This window comes from Sminthopsis crassicaudata, chromosome 5 (genome assembly GCF_048593235.1).
Source record: "Sminthopsis crassicaudata isolate SCR6 chromosome 5, ASM4859323v1, whole genome shotgun sequence".
Classification (NCBI taxonomy): domain Eukaryota; kingdom Metazoa; phylum Chordata; class Mammalia; order Dasyuromorphia; family Dasyuridae; genus Sminthopsis; species Sminthopsis crassicaudata.
In genome coordinates this window covers 25,647,160-25,661,749 of record NC_133621.1, presented here as the reverse complement: position 1 = coordinate 25,661,749, position 14,590 = coordinate 25,647,160, and the positions used below count along the sequence as shown (strand labels likewise).

Here is a 14,590-nt window from a genome sequence, read left to right as displayed (position 1 = left end):
CTTTTGGATAACATTAATTTAAGTTCTTTCTCACATTTCACCTCAATTAGCTTTTTGAAACTGATTCTGTCCTGTGGGTCCAAACACAGGAGCTCCTCCTTTTCCACATAACAGTTCTTCACATAACTGAAGACAGTTATGTACTCGGTGGTCTTTTTTCCAAGATAAAACATCCTCTCCACCTCCAACACCCTTTTTACTTTACTTCAGCATGTGCCATTATCTGAAGGTGCTAACCATCTGCAGGCAGCCCCTCCATTGCCACAGATCACAACATTTCCATGACTTGATTGATGGTCAGCAATGACTGAAATTAATGGCTTCCTTAAACCGAGGCATCCAGAACTGAATATAATAATATTCCACATGTACCCTTACTACTATTTCCTCCTATATTCTGGACACTATACTTTTCAATGCATCCCAAAATTTCATTAGGTTTGTTTGCTATCCCACTATTAACAATTTGTGGTTGCAATCCACTAAATCTTCTAGATCTTTTCGATGATATGTTCTCTCATCATACTTATTAAGTCAATTTTTAAAATCCAACTACATGATTTATCTCTATAAAATTTCATTTGCACTCTTGTTTGCTGGCATGTTTTGGGATGTTGACTCTATTCTTCCAAGTTCTGTGTCAAGTATGTTATCTATGCTTTTATCTAAGTGACTGATAAAATTAACAAATACTATAAAATCAAAGACAGAATCCTAGAACACTTTGCTAGAAAACTCCGAGAAGCCATGATATTTCCAATCTATTCAAACTGGAGAAATTTGTCATATAGATAGCAGTTGGTTTTTTTTTTCCCCTTAGAGATTCTGGATATGTGTTCATTTTAAATTGACCATTATGAACATTTAAGTGAGCTCTTCTGGCAGGAAATGGAGAGAGCTCAGCATCGCCTCCAAAGCAAACAAATACAATTTCAAAAATAGGCAGGTTGCAAAAGATATCAAGTTTTTGTTGATGTATCTTAAAGATGTTAACAGTCCTAATTAACTATCAATAAGTATATGAACTACCTGTTCAATAATCCTGTTGTAACAAGTGATTTCTTTGATTTGAAAAAAACTAGAACCAAAGAAATCACTTGTTACAATAGGGTTATTTTTTTGTATAGAATTTGTCATATAAAATTAGGAACAACCATAGCAATAAAGTATTGTTCCAAGGCTCATCGTTACAGATATTAAAAGTTTTGTCATATGAACTTATTCTTTCTAATGTTATTCACTGTAGAAGTATTTTATCTAGATCTCAAAGAGTACAATATGTGATGGATTAATAGGACAAGAAATGTTACTGCTTAGTAGACAAATCTTAGTATTCAGCTACTCAACTATCATATTAAGCACTAAGGATACTAATGATACTAAGGAAAGTATCATTTTCTCTTTATTTTCAGTATTCTTTTCTGTACTCTGAATAAGAAAGCTAAAAATGATTGTGTTCCCTTACAGATAATAAAGTGCTTTCTGATACTTACTGATACTACTCAAATATCACAAATTGTTAAATGATTTTTTTTTGTTTTCAAAAGCATTGCCAAAATTGGGGGGAAAAAAGAAGCAATGGAGGCTAGAAAATGTCTTTATACCTTTTCTAATTTTGACCTCTTATTTAAGAAATTATTACTGCCAAGTCTCACTGATTAAAAAAAAATAACTCCAACAACATGATTATGTGATAGTAATATCATAAAAGATATGAGAATTTAAACCAATCATCACATTTTCATTATGGTGTTAATAAAAAAGAATATTATACAAAACTAAATTACTGATTTTTTTTTCCCCTGAGGCTGGGGTTAAGTGACTTGCCCAGGGTCACACAGCTAGGAAGTGTTAAGTGTCTGAGACCAGATTTGAACTCGGGTCCTCCTGAATTCAAAGCTGGTGCTCTATCCACTGCACCACCTAGCTGCCCCACTAAATTACTGATTAAAAAATGATTTCAATCTACTCAGTTTTTAAGATAATGTTGATTATTAAGTATATTATTATAAAAGATAAATACAATCTAGATTTTTACAAAACATTTTTCACAATTTTTCACAAAATCATTACAAGAACAATAAACTTTTATGATTTTGAAAAACCCATTTCACTATATGCAGCGAATGTGATTAGGTAAACAATCTGTATTTATTCTTCAATGCAAACAACAGGTAGCCCCAAATAACAAATAAGTTATATGCCCAAAATTCCTTTGAAAATCAATTGTTTATGGCTGAGAACGTGAAATCTCATAAATGGTAATTTAGGTATAAGTCAGATCTCAAAATGCTATTGAATTCATCCTTCAATCCCAAATTTCCTTGAAACTTCTCAAGTCTGAGTTACACTGAACCCTAAATAGTTGAGAATGGTAAGGAATGTGGCTAAAGAATAGACAACTTCCCTAAGCCAGGGAAATCTCTAGAAAGAAACAGGTAAGAAATCAGATGAAGAGAAGTTTCTAGGAACAAAGGGTAAAGACTACTAGAGAGAGCTGTAGAAGCAAATGGCTTTCTTAAAGGGTTCGGCTCAAGTAACAAAAGCCTTCATAAGAAAAGTGCCATCAGTTTCAGGAGAAGCACAACCAAAAGCTCTGTTCCTGAAGTAGCAGGATATAACTCAGGCAGCAGCAGGCTTCAGCAAAAGGAAGAATCAATGATAGGAAAATAATTGTTCAGGGGACAAGAGCCGTTCATACATACAGGTGATTCATAAGCCACTTCCCTAAGTTGGGAACCACTTGTAAGAAACAACTTACTTAGCTGAAAAAGCAAGCTAAAATAATCTAATGATATACTTACGGATCAATGGAAATTTTGATACATGTCATGTTCTTATCCCTCTGTTTATTGTCAGCTGCATTAACTGCAAAAATTAAACACTTTAGTGAGAAGAGTCAAATTTTTTTTTTATTCATTTTTCCAAATTATCCCCTCCCTCCCTCCACACCCTCCCCCCAATGGCAGGTAATCCCATACATTTTACATGTGTTACAATATAACCTAGATACAATATATGTGTGTAAATACCATTTTCTTGTTGCACATTAATTATTAGCTTCCGAAGGTATAAGTAACCTGGGTAGATAGACAGTAGTGCTAACAATTTACATTCGCTTCCCAGTGTTCCTTCTCTGAGTATAGTTATTTCTGTCCATCATTGATCAACTGGAAGTGAGTTGGATCTTCTTTATGTTGAAGATTTCCACTTCCATCAGAATACATCCTCATACAGTATTGTTGTTGAAGTGTATAGTGATCTTCTGGTTCTGCTCATTTCACTCAGCAACAGTTGATTTAAGTCTCTCCAAGCCTCTCTGTATTCCTCCTGCTGGTCATTTCTTACAGAGCAATAATATTCCATAACATTCATATACCATAATTTACCCAACCATTCTCCAACTGATGGACATCCATTCAACTTCCAGTTTCTAGCTACAACAAAAAGAGCTGCCACAAACATTTTGGCACATACAGGTCCCTTTCCACTCTTTAGTATTTCTTTGGGATATAATCCCAATAACAGCAATGCTGGGTCAAAGGGTATGCACAGTTTGACAACTTTTTGGGCATAATTCCAGATTGCTCTCCAGAATGGCTGGATTCTTTCACAACTCCACCAACAATGCATCAGTGTCCCAGTTTTCCCACATCCCCTCCAACATTCATCATTATTTGTTCCTGTCATCTTAGCCAATCTGACAGGTGTGTAGTGGTATCTCAGAGTTGTCTTAATTTGCATTTCTCTGATCAGTAGTGATTTGGAAAAGAGTCAATTTTTTAAATAAATGTGTAAAACTCCATTAAAAACAAGCAAATGCATATAAAGTGAAGCATTGCAATGGAATAAAAAAGTTATTTTTAGCATTCATTATAAAATTAAAGCAATGTAACATTTTAGCATTTTGAGGATTACCTTGAAATCAAAATAAAGTATTTCAACTGAACCAAAATGGTGAGAGATTAATTATAAATAAATATAAGAAAAAGCAAAATTGAAATTTCATCACTTCAAACAGCATGTTACTACATGAAATATATTTAGGACATTTAAACAATAAGATCAGAATTTGTGATTTTTTAAAAATGACAAGTTCAATCTTTTCATCATGGGATTGAAAAACTCCACCTAATTTAACTAATTCAGTTCAATGTCTGTCAAATTAGCCAGGAAGAACAACTAATTTATTTTTTTCTTTCTTCTTTCCTTCTTTTTTTTTTTTTTAATTTTTTTTTTTAATTGCTGAGGCAATTGGGGTTAAGTGACTTGCCTAGGGTCACATAGCTAAGCTTAAGTGTCTGAGACCACATTTGAACTCAGTTCTTCCTGATTTCAGGGCTGGTACTCTATCCACTGTGCCATCTAGCTGTCCTGAACAACTAATTTCTTGAGGAGAATATAGATTTATCCCATACAAGTGGTTTTCCATGAGTATTCTAAAGATTGTAAGGGCCCTTTAAATGGGCAGCGCCACAGTGCAACAGGAGATTCGAGTGGCCCAGAAGTAATCTCTGTGGATATTAGGACTGCCCTGTAGGTGGGATCTTGGTCATATTGAGATAGCTTCGTAATGGGTGACGACTCTCTCACTGATTGGCTGTGTGTGTGACCTCACAGGCCCTTTATAAACCCACTGAAGACAGCAAGTCACTCTCTTTAACCTGGCTCCCTAACCTGGGAGGCCAAGCCGAGATGGATAGCCGAAAGAGGTAAGGATTTTGGTAGTGAACATGTGGGGGGTCTTTTGACCAAGTGTTCACTCGGGAACCAACAAGTCAGGGCATTATGTGAGTAGGTATAATAAAGGCTTTTAAGTGGCTGTTCTTGAGTGCACTACCGGTTATGAAACTATAGATTCAAGAGATCATGGCTAGAGACCTTTGAAGGCCTCAGAGGAGGCGAGCCGGGTAGAGTTGACACTGCAAAGGTCAGTGGTCAAAGGTACTCTGTTGGGCCTAGGACAGACTAGTAATTGTAATTGCCAGGAGGGCATGTTACAAAAGACCATTTAAAAATGAATAATACTAAAATATATTTTAACGTTTTTTTTACTAATGCATTAATTTGAATATAAGTTCACTAGAACCCTAAATTACATAAGCAATCTGTCTGAAAATGATACAATAAAAATCTTATAATTGATGAAAGATGAAGAAAAAAGGACCAAGAGCAATTAAATGTTTGCTCCAAGGTCACATATGAGATAAGGGTCCTGGGACCTAAAACCAAGATCTCCTACATTACAGATCATCATTTTTTTTTATTATACAATTCTCTCGCAGAACCTGGATCTGAGAGCTGGTGGTTAGAATTAAATTAGAATTTTAACATAAGGGATATAAGGTAGGAAAAATAATTACACAGCATAAGGAAAACTAAGTTAGACACACCAGAGGGCTTTAGAAAGGAAAGGACAGGTATCAGAGAGAAACAAAATTTAGATAAACAAAGTATCTGCCCTTATGGAGCTTACAGACTAGCGGGGGCAGGGAATAAGACTTAAAAACAAATAATTAAACCACCTAATACTACATCATTCAGAGTTCAGAACAAAATTCTGTGTGAAGTCTAAAAAAAGTGAGTCATGAAAGATAAAGAAATCAACAAAGATTTTATATTAGGAGGTAGCTTTTGATTTGGATTTTAAAAGATGGATCTTAATTCATCAGGCCAATGGTGAAAAAGAGGCTGCTCCATGTACCTGGGATAGCATGATAAAAGACATGGAAATGGGAAACTATAATGACATTTTGAGAATATAGAGAGTATACTGTTCAACTTGGTTGGAATATAGAGTAAGAGGAGGAAAATAATATAAAATTAGTTTGTAAAAATAGAATGTACCAAATTATGAAAAGCATTTAAAAAATAAGAAAAGGGTCTTAACTTTACTTGACAATAGATGGACTGAAATTTTGAGCAGAGGAAGACTAAAATTGATCTGATATATCAGGTATGTTAAAGAAGCTAATGGGAATATTTTAACATAATTAACATGCATTGGTCTACCTCCCATCTGGGGGAGGGGATAGGAGGAAGGAGGGGAAAAGTTGGAACAAAAGATTTTGCAAGGGTCAATACTGAAAAAGTACCCATGCATATATCTTGTAAATAAAAAGTTATAATAAAAAAAGAAGCTAATGAGAGAAAAGTCCATGATGATGAGAGTAGCTAACCTTCAAGGCACACACACACTCAGTCCTCAAAGGCCATTTTTAGCATACTTCACTCCAAAATAAAAATCTCTATATTATTTGTAGATAAACATAATAAAGATTAAAAAGGGAAAGGTATATAAAAATTCAGACTAATGGAAAATGTTTTTAACTGCCTCAAAGTTGAATATGAAAACAATCTATTAATATAGAATAATATTTCAGTTACATTGTAAACATTCTGAAGTAGCATAAGTATTCAGTGGGATATACTCAGGAACCCCTTTAAATCAACTCTAATGACCCTGACTCTAGAATCTTATAATTACTTTTAAAAAATGATTCAGTTTGTTTTAATTCTTAAAAAGATACTCACCAAGAATTTCGTCAAAGATTTTGTATAAGCCTGGTACAAAAGTAACTTCTCTGCAATTCATTCCTACCTCTTCATCATAAACCCACATTGACTGCAAAGAGACAAAATTTAAAGAGTGTCTTTTTACTGTGTGTCAGTAATATAAATTTTACATAACCCACATTCTAAACTAACCCACACTAAAATTTTTATTTAATTTCATATTCCACAAATTTAGTCCTTTAGAGTTAGAAAAGGATAAATTACTTTCATGAACTAAACAGTATTATCTTTTTCTCCCTTTTCTAACCCAAACATCCATAAAACTGAGAAAATGCTCATTCTGTATGACCTATTCTTAAGTGTGTATATATGTATGTGTATGTGTATTATATAAAACAGAAGTAAGGCCTTAGAAATTCAAATATTCCTTACCTCAATGTAATATAATACTTCAAAAAATTCCTAATTTCACAAATGTAAAATACAATTCCTCTATATTTTAACAGATAATATTCTCATAAGTTTTCATGCTCAAAAAGTTTTTCTCACCTTGTAATCCTAACACCTGATGACCAACTTTCTGGTAATCAGCATCTATTCATTTTACTACAGTGATCCTAATAATAGCCAATCCAATGCCTGGGCTATGTACTTATTTTGGTAAGTTCTGCTAGAATGAGGTATATAAAAATTAATCCTTAGCACCTTACTCTTGGAGTGCTAGGGGTCACTTGCATCATTGCATTGAAGCAACTGTTAGCAAAGGACCTCAAAATGATTAAAATCAAATAATAATGACATAAACAATCACCTGAATTTTTTACAATCTTAATAAATTCAAAGCATTTTTCTATTCATTGGTTTAATTCTACTCCTACTGAAGTAGGAGTGATGCTATGGATGTACTGGACTTCCTGTGAACCACACACTACTTTCCACACAAATAAAGGTTAAGGCTTTCCACACAAGGCTCTTCTAAGGGACAAACAAGGAAACAGCTGACCTTAAAGCTTTAACTACTGGGATAAGAGCAACAATTGAAAGTCATTTTCCTTTTCTGGAAAGATCCACCTTAAAGCTACAATTGACCATCCACAGAAAGGAGGCATAATTTCCATTCCCAGAATTATACTGTCACACAGTGAAAATTCTGAAGGAAAAAAATTTATATCCATTAATATGCTATGCACTGAAAAAATATGAGACCTTAAAATGGTCTCCACGGAAATTGGTATTCCTTTCAGTAAATGAATGATCTATAATAAACCTCCCAAATCATATTCTATTTAATTTCTACAGTATTATTCCATCTGCACACAAAATAAAGGTTAAGTTTCTGATTTAGAATTCCCCCAACGCTAGTCTTGAAGGATTATTGGACTTTTTTCTTTTATTATTTTAAAACAAATCTTCCCTAATATATACAAAGATCAGATGGAAAATAAAAGCTTTTTTATATACCTAGTCAGTCATCAACGAACCTCAAAAGATAAAGATTCCTGAATCATAGGTATAGCTCATCCCCATCTCTGAAATCACAGTCACAACAGTCAATGATATACATACATGCATAAAGAATAGCACCGACCTGAGTTAATGGTTCCACAGATCCAATGTATGTATCAGGCCGCAGGAGAATGTGTTCAAGTTGTGTTTTCTTCTGATAAACTCTCTCAACAGACAACTTCTTTGAAGAATCATTTTTATTACTGCTTTCTGACTCTTCTTTTTTTGCAGCATTGTTCTGATCAAAAAGAGTCTAAAATTAACCAAAAAAATAAATAACTGAAAAAGTATTACTAAAATCTTTAATGATCATTTAAACGCTCGCTTCCTAAATTTAAAATCTTCTCGTGGCCACTTTCAATTTTAAGTCCTGCAAGTTGGTTGTCACTTTCAAGGCTATCACCTGTAGAACGTATATTTATGTTATGTTAAAATAGACTTCCCAATTTACATAAAACACAAGAAATTCTGAGAAGAGATAAATAAAAATAAGAAAATGTAACTTAGACCTTTTTTCTTTTCTAGAGAATAGCAGAATTTCAAAACTGGATGGGCCCTTGGAGGTCATCCCTCATTTTATGGCCAAGAAAAGTGAAACCCAGAGATGTCAGGAAGCTTGCACATGGTCACATTGGTTTGTAGCAAAACTAAAATCAATCATAAATGATTCTGTTTTAAACGCAGTCAAGCAGATTTTTCCAAACCAGTCCTTTTTTTAGGGATGTCGGGCCTTTACCTCATCCCTGTAATTAAAATTTCCAGTAGAATGAGTTCCATCTAGAATAAGGCCCCCTCAAGTCTACAAAGTTCCCTGAAAGTTTGCTCTGACTGTCCCATCTGTGCCCCATTAGTAATCCAGAAGAACACCTTTCCTACAATAGGAATTTTGAGAATTTGAAAAGAGAAATGGGGAGAAAGAAGACATGGACTATGGAGACCGTATAACTCCCAAATTTGTTTTTAAAAAGTACAGTTTAATGGGGCTTTAAAATTAGACATATCACAATCTGCAATATGAAAAATCTAGTCACTGTAACTATGACAAGCATTTGCCAACTGATTGACAGAGATTAAGGATATTAAGCAGGATTATCAATAACCTAGATTTCAAATAATCTTATATAGTTCAAAGGTATGGCCATGGATATGTTCTCACACTGAAAATGAGGCTGTAACCATTTAAAGTATATTCACCAGCCTTTAGATCAGGGATTCTTAACCTCTTTTTGGTCATGGATCTGTCAGTGTGATGAAATCTATAGATTCTTTTTCAGAATATTTTTAATTGCATAAAATTTTTAAATGCATAAAAATAGCACACAAAGAAAATGAATTTTACTGAGTTATCAAAATGTTCTTTTTCTTAAGGTCCCAAGTCCCAAGTTAAGAACCTCTGTTTTGGAAGGAAAATGGAATTACAGGGTACAAATTTGCTTTTCTTTTTTCTGCAATCAATAAGCATTTAATAAGAAGCTACTATGTGATAGTACTAGGAACAAAAATACAAAAATTAGTTTCTTTTCCCAGCTCCCCCAATCAAGGAACTTAAATTCTACCAAGGAGTATACAACTTAGTCACAAATAAGTAAATGAAATATATATATATATATACATATATATATATATGTATATATACACACACACACACACACACACACACACACACACACACACACACATACACACACACACATACACACACACACACAATGGGAATGGATGAAGAGATGCTTAATTAGGGGAAGTAGAAAAGACATATTGAGAGTGATAGAAATTAGGCTGAGCATTGAAGGGAATCAAGGCTTCCAAGAGGCAAAAGTGAAGGAAAGCATTTCAGACACACAGAGTCAGCCTGTGCAAAGATATAACGAGGGATGGATTCTAAGGAATCAAGAATAAGCAAGTTGGACAGTTTGCTTAAAGCATTAAAGTGCATTAATTATGACTGAGTTAAGATGTAAACAATCTGGAAACAGCCAGGGGGTTAAATACCAAATAGAGAGGCAAAGGAGAACATTAAAGCTTCTAAAGCATGAGTTATACTTGTATTTTAAGAATATCAATGTGGCAAGTGTGGAGGATAAGATAGAATGGATTCCTAATTATTATCACTTATGTAATTTTATATTAAAATGAGTTAAGTAGAGTTGTGTATACCAAACACCAAACTGGCAGACATAGTTAAGGATATGAACTATAGTGTAAGTTTGTCCAACTGTAAGCTTTTCAATAAGAACAAAGACAAGTTATTATTATTTTTTGCAATTTTGGTTGAGTTATCTGGGTGTCTCTGAATACACTGGAGACTGAATAAATATGTAATGACTGTTTTATAAAAGGAAAAACAAGAAAGGAATAAGTGACCAATATCAATTAAGTGCTATATCCAAAAGGGGCCTGAAATGAGTCTCAACTTGAGTCCTGAAATGTTTCTCAAAATGCTAATCCCTTTTTTTGATAACTTTTGGGGTATAAACTCTGATTATACTGCCACTCTTAAACAAAGGATTCACTCTAATTTCCTTGCCAATTAAATTGAAGAGGATGCAAAAATACCAATCTTTTAGCAATCACAGAAGCGACAGTCAGCTTCACAGGATTTGGAGATTTCTCTGTGATTTGTGTTTCCATAAAACACTCTTCTGTTTCGATATGGGATTCCTTAATGTCAAGGAGTTTTAAGTCAGTTTTCCACAGTGGTTAAACCTCCTCAACTCTAATGAAAGAGTAAGTCCGTTTTCCAGAGTTTCAAACTCAAGTTGAAAGCCTCTGGCCTACATAAGAGAATTAGAAATTATTATTTGTTTCTTTAAAATATGGCACTACGAGGAAAATAAAATTCTTTAAATGAAGAGAATAGGATTCATGTCTTTTACACATTCAGAACCATGCCAAGATACCAGAAACTATGGGAATTCAAAAATTAAATGATGAAAACAACTGTAATTCATAATAATTTCTTATTACTGTGAATTTTATATAAATCTAAAGGTTTTAACAATATGTTAAAAGTATAACATGTAGCTTATTTTTACTAAATATTTTACATCCAAACACAAAATCGTAACAAAACCAGGAGAAAAAGTTTGCCCATAACTACCAAGTTGTCTAAAATAACGTCTAGAGCTAAGAAAGAATTTAAATTTCCAAACAAAACACAATTCTATTAACCTCTTTAGTTTACAGTTAAACAATGAAATTATAGGCCGGCAACAAGTTGAATGAAAATTTTGACAATGAACACATTTGCTAATTTAGTTTGTTTCTTTTATGAGATGAATAATGTATAAAATAAAACTATAATAGACAAATTACTATTAAAAAAAAAGGTTCTTATAACAGCCACACCTATAAGAATGTGACTCCCAGAAGAATAAAAAAAAACCAAAGCAAAAGTTTGTCCAAGAAGTCATTCAGTCTTTCAATCCCAGAAGAAGCTAAGTGAAAGGCACTTTTTACTACTAGACATCCTCAAACAATTAAATCAAATTTGGAGCTGCCCAAACTATAGGGATCATACTAAACTTGTCTAAAATTTTGGCCTTCCCTTTGCTGTTGTTGTTAATAATAAATAACTAGCATTTATATACAGATTTAAGTTATGCCAAGTGCTTTACAAATATTATCTCACTTGATCCCCATTACAATCCTGGGAGGCAAGTATTGTTATTATCTCTACAGATGAGGAAACTGAGGCAAAAAGGTTAAGTGACTTGTCAGGATTATTAAGACATAACAGAAAAGCTTTCTTTGTTCTTTCATGAAGCAACTGAAGTTTCCCTCATGCCCCTTACCATCAACTGCTTAGATTACATAGGGATAGATTACAAGGGAGGGAGGAAGAGAATTGGGTATTAAAAATTGTTTTTAAAAAGTTAATGATTTTTTATATCTAATGGGGGGAAGTAAAACATTAAAATTAAAAAATTTTTTAAAAAATTAAATAAGCTTTTCTATTATTAAGATAAGCTTTCTGTTATTAGATTTTCCCTCATTTGCTATTTCCCATCATATCAAACCCAAACTCTAAAACCTGATATCCAAAGTCTTCAATAATGCTTTTGCTCTAGGATATGAATCCAATCTACTCACTCTTCCCTTCCATATACATATTCCACAAACATTCCCACTACCCTTATCTTTGTGCATACTGATGTACCCCCAACCTAAAAGGTATGTCTGTCTCTCTCCTATATCAAAATTCTGCCCAGCATTTAAGGCCAATGCAGTTCTCTACTCCAAACAGTCAATGCAGTTCAGTCTTAGACCAGACATTTCCTTCTCCTCAAGATTTATTGTCCTGCAGGCTCATCTAGAATCCTGAGCTCCAACAGACTTCCTTTGAGGCTCTTGCCTTTCCTGGTAGATGCTGGACTTAATAGGGAATAATCCCCTCTTGCCTAGATCCCTTCCTTTAGTGTCTCCCTTCCTCTTAACAGAACATTCATTCAATATGAGTAGTCCCAATAAGTTGTCTTCTCCTGAGTTCCCAGAAGGGAAAGATTAGGGTCAAAGGAGAATGAGCATCTCTTTGAAATGAGATACACTGTGGTTACATTAGAATGAGTAGTATTTGGTCCAGTTGAAAGAAGAAACCTTTGCGTGTATCCAAACAAGGTGAGAAATGTATAAATAAAGATTTAGAAGTAGGAATAATCAGGTTGTATTGAAACAGTTAATAACCTTGTTTGGCAAGGAAATGAAGACTTACAATGAGGACTAGTGAGAAATAAGGTCAAATGATCAATCATCAGTCACAAATATAAATCAGATGCCTACTAAGAACTAAACACTATTCATGACTGGGAATGCAAATCCAAAAACAAAACAGCCCCTGCTCTTACATTTTATCAAATGGACATATTTGGTTCAATTACATAGTAATGTGGAGGGAGCACTGGAATTTGAGTTTGAAGGTCTGGAACTAAATTCTGGATCACTGCTTGCCATTTGGTATGCTTGGTTTCAACTTGTATGGCCTAGATGATTTCTAAAATACCTTCTAGTTCTTATTACTACTAAGTAGTCCCTCTTTATTTTAAATAAAGCTTTTTTGGTGCAAATTCAATACACAGAAGTGTTTCCCTTCACTGAATTAAAACAGGATTTATTGTCTGGACTGCTTGACGTAGCAGTTTACTCTGAGTTATCAACTCTCTCCAAATGACAGTGTATTATGATGAAAAGGCTACTGGAATCAGGAGAAATTCCGTTCCAAAATCTACTTCTGGCACTTACTACCTATGTAACCATGAGCAAGTTATTTAATTTTTGAACTTCATTCTCATTTGTAAAACTGGGATAATATCACTGTAATTATCTCATAAAATTGGTGAGGTTCAAATGAGATGAAATTCTTCATAAAATGTTTTCTGTTAGTCTTCTTTAAAATTTCTTCATTTATGAAAAGTCTTATTTCTGCCCATAAGAACCAAGGGCTTCTTCTGTTAACATTCAAAGTGCCAGAGAAGGTTGTAACAGCTCCAGGAGGAGAAGGAAAGGAAGAGACATAGGGACAGAGATACAGAGGACAAAGTACATTTGCCCAATAGAAGTGTCCCTTCCAAAGGAAGTGACAAGAGGCAGCTTGTCCTATTCACAGGTTGTTGTTTGAACCTCATTCCCGAAGAAGACTATGGCATCAGGAAGGTGATGCCATGGTACCTCCACTATAAAAATAAAAAATAACAGAATCCTCCTTCAACTTTCTGGCTCTTCAGTAGAAGAGAGTTTATCTTGCTATCTGGTTTGTTGGCAGAAAAAGAATTTCTCTATTGATTCATGTTGGAATACTTAAGGAATTATGGATTCCAAGTTCACATGATATTTTGAGGCAAAAGTTAAAGCTAGAAAGCTGTCTTCATTCATCTATAAAGTACATGCAAAGTAAAGAGAAACTTCATTATTTAGTGGAATTGCCCATGCCCACCAGGATAGACAGAATACAAACTTCCACTAGTTAAAAAAAGGTTACAAAGCAATTTTATTACCTACCTTCTTGGCTGTCATGTGTCATGACAGCTCTGAACAATAAGATATTTCTGGTGCTTATCAACCAGTACTTCCTCAGCAAAGATAAAGGAAACTTCTACAAAATACTAATGTACTCAAATTTTCTCTTTTTCCCCCCCAATTCAATAAACATTTATTAAATGCCTACTATTTGCCAGGCTTCAATGTACATAATAACAAAGAAATGAAAGTAAACAGCCTGAAATATAGTAAAAATAGGACCATAAGCCTAATAATGACAATTCTTTGATCCAAAAAAGAATTTATTTTTTATTATTTATTATTTTAAAGTTCATTTTAGCAACGTTGATTTTAGTTACACTCTAGTCATTCCGTTACGGTAGAGAAATTAACCTAGCAAAAGAATAATAATTAGTGACTTCAAAAAATGCTGTAAGTCCTGAACAAGTTTCAAAATGAAAAAAAAAATCATAAAGACATTATAATTTTAGTTTATTTTGGCAAAGATCGTTTGATTTAAATTGGCTTCTGTTAAAGTACCAAATTAGGGCAAAAAAGGTGACTTTGAAAAAAGTAGTCAATATACTTAACTTCA

The 14,590-nt window shown here is 33.7% G+C and overlaps 1 protein-coding gene across 1 annotated transcript in view; it reads right to left on the bottom strand.

The window, feature by feature from the left end:
- Positions 1–14,590, bottom strand: part of TOP2B (DNA topoisomerase II beta) — a 77,791-nt gene that overhangs the window by 52,270 nt on the left and 10,931 nt on the right. Inside the window, exons 3-5 of the mRNA XM_074269523.1 lie at positions 8,105–8,275; positions 6,535–6,625; positions 2,805–2,868 (exon numbers count right to left, since the gene is read on the bottom strand). Of these exons, the coding sequence (XP_074125624.1) occupies positions 2,805–2,868; positions 6,535–6,625; positions 8,105–8,275 (326 nt within the window). The remainder of the gene's footprint in view (positions 1–2,804; positions 2,869–6,534; positions 6,626–8,104; positions 8,276–14,590) is intronic.